Genomic DNA, 6014 nt, shown 5'->3' on the forward strand with positions numbered 1-6014 from the left:
GGAAGAAATGTTTGTGATGCAGGTGCATATGGGCCAGGGAGACTGCATCCACCACGTGGGGCTACACCGGCAGGAGCTGGGGTGGTGCAGAAAGCCTTCAGAGAGGCCCACAGAGGAGAGTCGGGCAGGGACGCCCTTGGCAGTTTCAAGCTCAGCAGCAGTGAAACCAGCTAGAGAACACGAGCTTCTCCTGGGCAGCGGGAGAGGGCGGCAGGCTGGATCACCTCCTAGGGCTGCTGGGCTCTAAGCCATGCCTCCAGCCGGGGCTCACAAGGCTTCCAGGCTATGGATTTGGGTCCCAGCTTGAAGTGCACTCCCTGGGCCTTTCAGGTCCCCCAATTCCTTGTGCTCTCCAGGGCCCAACCCTTGGCCACTCCACTCAGTGGATCTATCCCCATGCTTGAAACCAGAGCAAACCTCCTCACCATCAAGCCCATACCCCCAGGCAGCTGCTTGGATTGGGCTCTGTAGCTGGGATCACCCTTTGACGCATGTCCTTCCAACCCTGCAGCTCTCCCCTGCTCAGGCGGTACCTGCTGTACTAGTCACTACAGATGGAGAGGAGGAGAGAGCACGGTTGGGGGCAGGTGTCTGCACTCAGCCCCCAGGGACCTGCCTGCTTCCCCCCTCCCAGCCTACCCAGCCCCATCCCAGCTGACATCCTTTCAGTAACACAGTCCTGCCAGTGCAACCCAGAGTGCAGAAGTGCTGAAGCAAAGGTGCCCGTGCTAGTCTGGCTCATTTCCCTTCCCCTGCAGGAAGAAGCTGTTGCAATATAAGGGTATTTAAGCAGTAGGACTGCACCTGCCCTGGAGGGCTGCAGGGATTTTGCTATACCAGAGCAGCTGTGTGTGCAGAGAAGCCCTTAGCACAGTGATTCTCAACCTTTTTAGACTCGCGGCATCCCTGGATAGGCTCAAGCAAGCCCTGGAGACGCTCAAGAAAGCCCTGGAAAGACTTAAGTAGACTTAAGGCCCCTCTTGGAAAATGCCAACTCTTTGTTTTTACTCATTTTTGACTACAAAAGGATAACAGAGCAGGTTTCCTGTTGCAAAGGACTCAGAATGAGCACAGCTAGGCACCTCTAGCTGAAATCTCTGGGTTTATCCTGTGAATCATGCTTGTACACCTAACAGTGATAACATTGTGTGGCACCCTGGAACCCCCAAAAGGATCTTGTGGCACCTTGGCTGAGCATCACTGCCATGGCAATAGACATTTGTCTGTTCAGCCCCCCCGGCAGGGTTACAAATGCAATGCCTCCCCTGGGATCCCATGGGCTGGTGCCCTGGCCATCCCCACAGCTGGGGGCTGGCAGGCTTGTGGGACTGGAACGGCTGTCACTGAGGCACTGAACAGCACCCCCTGCACCCCGCAGAACTGGGGGCCGGCTTCACATGGAAGGTCACTCCCTCGAGGGCAGCTGTCCCCGAACGTGCCGTGTCCCCTCTGGTTCTCCAGACATCCTCCAGTGAAGTCAATGGTGAGCTGGCATGGGAGGAAGTGCTCACACCGAACCTCCCTGCCCAGAGGCTAATCCCACCCCTCACAGCTCAGCATGTCTCTTCACGTGCCTTTCCCTCCCCACCAGCCTCGGGACTGTCCCACGCAGGTCTCTCCCGGGTGGCTGGCCCTTCTTTGCTTCTGCTCTGGGCTCCTCGGCCTGCTCCTCCCTGGCAGGTGCCTTCTCTTCCACGGCCTCCGCCTGCCGTGGCCCAGTCGGGTCTCCTCGGCCATACACGGTGTGCAGGGTGAACTCGGGCAGCGTGGACTCCATCATGCGCAGAAAATTGTATGCGGGCAGAGGCGGCGTCCAGGGTGCGTCAGACAAGGTGGCTGAGGGGAGGAGACAACGGGCTGTTACTGGGATGACTGGGCATGGGAACATGGCTGACAGGGGAGGACCGAGGCCCCGATCCTGCTGGACAACAACAGGATCCCATGCAAGGGTCTAACAGGCCTCTCCTGAGCAACGATGGGATGGAAGGGAGGCTCTATTTGCATCCTCTCTCCCCAGCCCAATTTCCCTCAGGTTTCTATTCATTACATAGTACACCCATTTCCCTGAAAAGCGGACTGCATTTGGTTTAAGAGGACCTTCCAAACAGAGACAACGCTGCTGCAGATATCGATATGCCACTCCTTTGCCCTGGCCCTTTAAAAATCCTCCTGAGGTCCAGGAGATTTTCTTGGCCTTCCAGGAGAACCGCATGGCAGGACACCGGGCTCCTGCAGAAATGACCCTCCCTTTTTGAAGAACAAGGGTTTTAAATGCACAAGGCACTGCTGATTATTATTTCTACTGGCATAACTATTATAGAGAGAGGCAGGCGACTACTGATAAAGTAAACCCTCTGCTTAGGAAAGCTTATGGTCTACTACTTCAATTCAGTTCATCTAGGAAGGTGCAAACCTACCCTGCCTTCTGCATCACTCTTCTGGGCATCGCTCCTGTTCCACACACAAGGATCTAAGGCTTTGCCAAAGCATCTCATTTCTCTCCCTGCCTGGATTTTTGGGTTTTCTCTGCCTCTCCCCAGCCCACAAAGAGTTTCCTAATCCATCTCTGCCCTTTCTCTACCACACTGGCTCCCTCCTGTGTCCAAACAATACAGAGCTTTGCTGAAAGGTCATAGAATCATAGAAGTCGGGTCGGAAGGGACCTTGTAGATCTTCAAGTCCGGCCCCCTGCCTGGGCAGGAGGAAAACTGGGCTCAAGTGACCCCAGCCAGGTAGGCATCAAGCCGCTTCTTAAAGACCCCCAGGATAGGAGCCAGCACCACTTCCCTTGGAAGTTGGTTCCAGATCCTAGCCGCCCTGACTGTGAAGTAGTTCCTACGGATGTCTAATCTAAACCTGCTCTCCAACAACTTGTGGCCGTTATTCCTTGTTATCCCGGGGAGCGCTGGGGGAAACAAGGTCTCCCCAAAACCCTTCTGGTCCCCCCTAGTGAGTTTATAGACGGTCACAAGGTCCTCTCTCAGCCTTCTCTTGTGAAGGCTGAACAGGTTCAGGTCCCGTCGCCTCTCGTTGTAGGGTCTGCCCTGCTGTCCCCGGATCATGCGGGTGGCCCTCCTCTGGACCCTCTCTATGTTGTCCACATCCCTCTTGAAGTGGGGCGCCCAGAACTGGACACAGTACTCCAGCTGTGGCCTGACCAGTGTCGCGTAGAGGGGGAGGATCACCTCCTTGGCCCTGTGTGAGATGCACCTGTGGATGCACGATAGGGTCCAGTTAGCCCTGCCGACCGTGACCTCGCATTGTCGGCCCATGTTCATCTTGGAGTCAATGATGACTCCAAGATCCCTTTCTGCCTCCGTGCTCTCAAGAAGGGAGTTTCCCATCTTATAAGTGTGTTGCAGGTTACTACTGCCCAAGTGCAGCACCCTGCACTTGCCCGTATTGAAACGCATCCTGTTTTTGTTAGCCCACCCTTGCAACCTATCCAAGTCTTTCTGCAGTCTTTCCCTCCCTACTAGCGTGCCCACCTCACCCCAGATTTTGGTATCATCAGCGAATTTGAACAGGTTGCTTTTCACCCCGTCATCCAAATCACTGATAAAGAAATTGAACAGCGTGGGTCCAAGGACCGAGCCCTGGGGGACTCCGCTGCCCACTTCCCCCAGGTCGAATATGACCTGTTCACCACCACCCTCCGAGTATGACCCTTCAGCCAACTAGCAATCCATCTGACTGTGTAGGCATCAATGCCACAGTCGCCTAGCTTTTTAATGAGGATGGGGTGGGAGACAGTGTCAAAGGCCTTGCTGAAGTCCAGAAAGACGACATCCATGGCAACACCTGCATCCATTGCTTTTGTGACCTGATCGTAAAAGGCAATCAGGTTGGTCTGACATGACCTGCCCCTAATGAAACCATGCTGGTTGCCTCTGAGCATCATCCCCGATGCCAGCCCATCACAGATGTGCTCCTTAATGATCTTCTTAAAGAGTTTCCCCAGGATTGAGGTAAGACTGATGGGTCTATAGTTGCCCGGGTCCTCCCTCCTCCCTTTTTTAAAGATAGGGACTACATTGGCTATCTTCCAGTCATCTGGCCCGAGCACCGCGAGCGCTCGTAAAGCCGTGCCAAGGGCCCTGCAATAACCCCTGCTAGGTCGTTTCTTCTCTGCTTCCAAGGCTGCCAATTAGAAGTGCTGGGGGAGTTATTTGGCTAAAGCTAAACTGGACTCAAGTCATCACTGAGATGGGCTTTTCTCTGTGACCATAGGGGATAAGAGCAAGAGCCTCAAGATGCAGCAGGGGAAATTTAGGCTGGAGATTAGGAGGAATTTTCTGCCTCGGCAGGTGGTCAAGCATTGGACCAGGCTGCTGAGAGAAGATGTGGAACTGCCATCTCTGGAAATTTTCAAGAGCAGATTGCACAGACATGTGGCTGGGATGGTTTAGGTAGGGGCGATCCTGCCTTGAGGGGGTTGGACTTGATGTCACCTCCTGAGTCAGACGATTGCAAGAGGATCCGATGATCGCAAGAGGTTCTTCTAAATCTAGCATTCATTTTCCCCAGAGCTGGTCCCTGAAGAAACTGTTTCTGGAATTTAGGCCCCAGATAAGCATGTGCTTAAAATGTTTTGTTAAAGTCTCACCAGTATCCATGAAACAAGCACCCGTTTACAGCTGGGCACATGGAGGATTTTGCTCAGGGATGCTCTGAGGAACAAGGAGCTTAAGGAACAGCATCAAATGGCAACAGAGGGTCAACTTGGAAATTACAAGGTGAAAATTGCTTCAAATGGGGACTGATAAAACACAGGAGATGCGTGACACTGACACTGCAGCTGGGCATCCTGTATCCCAAACGCAGGGCACATCTGCCAGCTCCCTGGGGGCCGAGAGGAAAAGCAGATAATAGGAAAAGTAATTTCTGCCATTAGCAGATAAGGAAACTCGGCCACTGGGGGCACTCTGAAGACAAAGGCTGTTGTGTCATTAGGGTCCCTAGCGGGAGGGGAGATGGGACAGAAAGGCAACACAGCATTATTCAGACAGGAGCAGGAGCTGGGAGATCCCCATCGTGCCCACAATAGCTCGGTGGGGAAGACAGCAAAGGCCTTGCTGTGAGATAAGGGAGTCTCGACTCCTGGTCACTTCGCAAACGCCAAAGTGACTCCTGGTCACTTTGGCGTTTGCGCCTACCAGAGCCCCAGCTAAAAGCGTGTGCTGTCGTGGAGGCAACCTGTACTCGCAGCGTGGATCTTTGTCGCTCCCAAGTGGCCAGATCGTGTAGGAGGCCTCGAGTCCCTGCTCTCCAAAGGGACTGAAGTGTCTCACTTCTATTTGTCTCCTTAAATCAGGAGGTGTTCAACCCCCAAAATTCATCCCACAGAGCCATGGCACTGGGCTCATGAGGCTTCCTTCAGGTTGGGAACTTTGGCAGTGAGGAAGCAGCAGCAATTACTATCGATCCTCCCCTGCTACCAAATCCTCCCCTCCCCGGGCTGATCTGGGGCATTTCCCACGTAGCCGGATTGGATCCAGGCTGCCCTCCCAGCCACCATGTGGCTGGATCAGGCCCAGGCTCCAGCTGCTCCACGTGCCAGATCAGGCCCACTGGTGGGATCCGGCCAGACCAGGCACTCCCATCAGACCAAACAGTTGGGCACCACAGTCCTGAACGGAGAGCCAGGGTAGGTCGTGGTGCCTGGCTCCTCATGGGAATCGCTGGAAGCTCCCTCCCACTGCGAATGCACATGGTTGCCCATAAAGGACCTGCAAGGCTGCAGGTACAGGGTGATATTTCCTAGTCGGAGCATGGGGGGAAGGAGGTTTTGTGCTCATAGACATCACCAAGACCATCTCAGCAGCAGGCACCCAGGGATGACTATGGAGCATTGACAGCCGTCCAGACTGGCTGCGACTCGGCTCTCAACACTGAACAAGTCCTGCCAGCTCTGCACCCAGCTCACGCGTTCTGTTCTGACCGGACGGCTTGTACTTCTCCAGCTCAAACTCAGAATAACTCTCCCCCCTTCCCCCCCCCCCCCCCCCCCCCCT

The 6014-nt window shown here is 54.6% G+C and overlaps 1 protein-coding gene across 1 annotated transcript in view; it reads right to left on the minus strand.

Annotated features, from left to right (window-relative positions):
* Positions 1-978: 978 nt before the first annotated feature.
* TXNDC16 (thioredoxin domain containing 16) overlaps positions 979-6014 on the minus strand; it is a 70289-nt gene continuing 65253 nt past the window's right edge. The window contains exon 20 of the mRNA XM_014520500.2: positions 979-1836. Within this exon, the coding sequence (XP_014375986.1) occupies positions 1547-1836 (290 nt within the window). The 3' untranslated portion in view covers positions 979-1546. The remainder of the gene's footprint in view (positions 1837-6014) is intronic.

The sequence above is a fragment of the Alligator sinensis genome, unplaced genomic scaffold (assembly GCF_000455745.1).
Source record: "Alligator sinensis unplaced genomic scaffold, ASM45574v1 scaffold358_1, whole genome shotgun sequence".
Classification (NCBI taxonomy): Eukaryota; Metazoa; Chordata; order Crocodylia; family Alligatoridae; genus Alligator; species Alligator sinensis.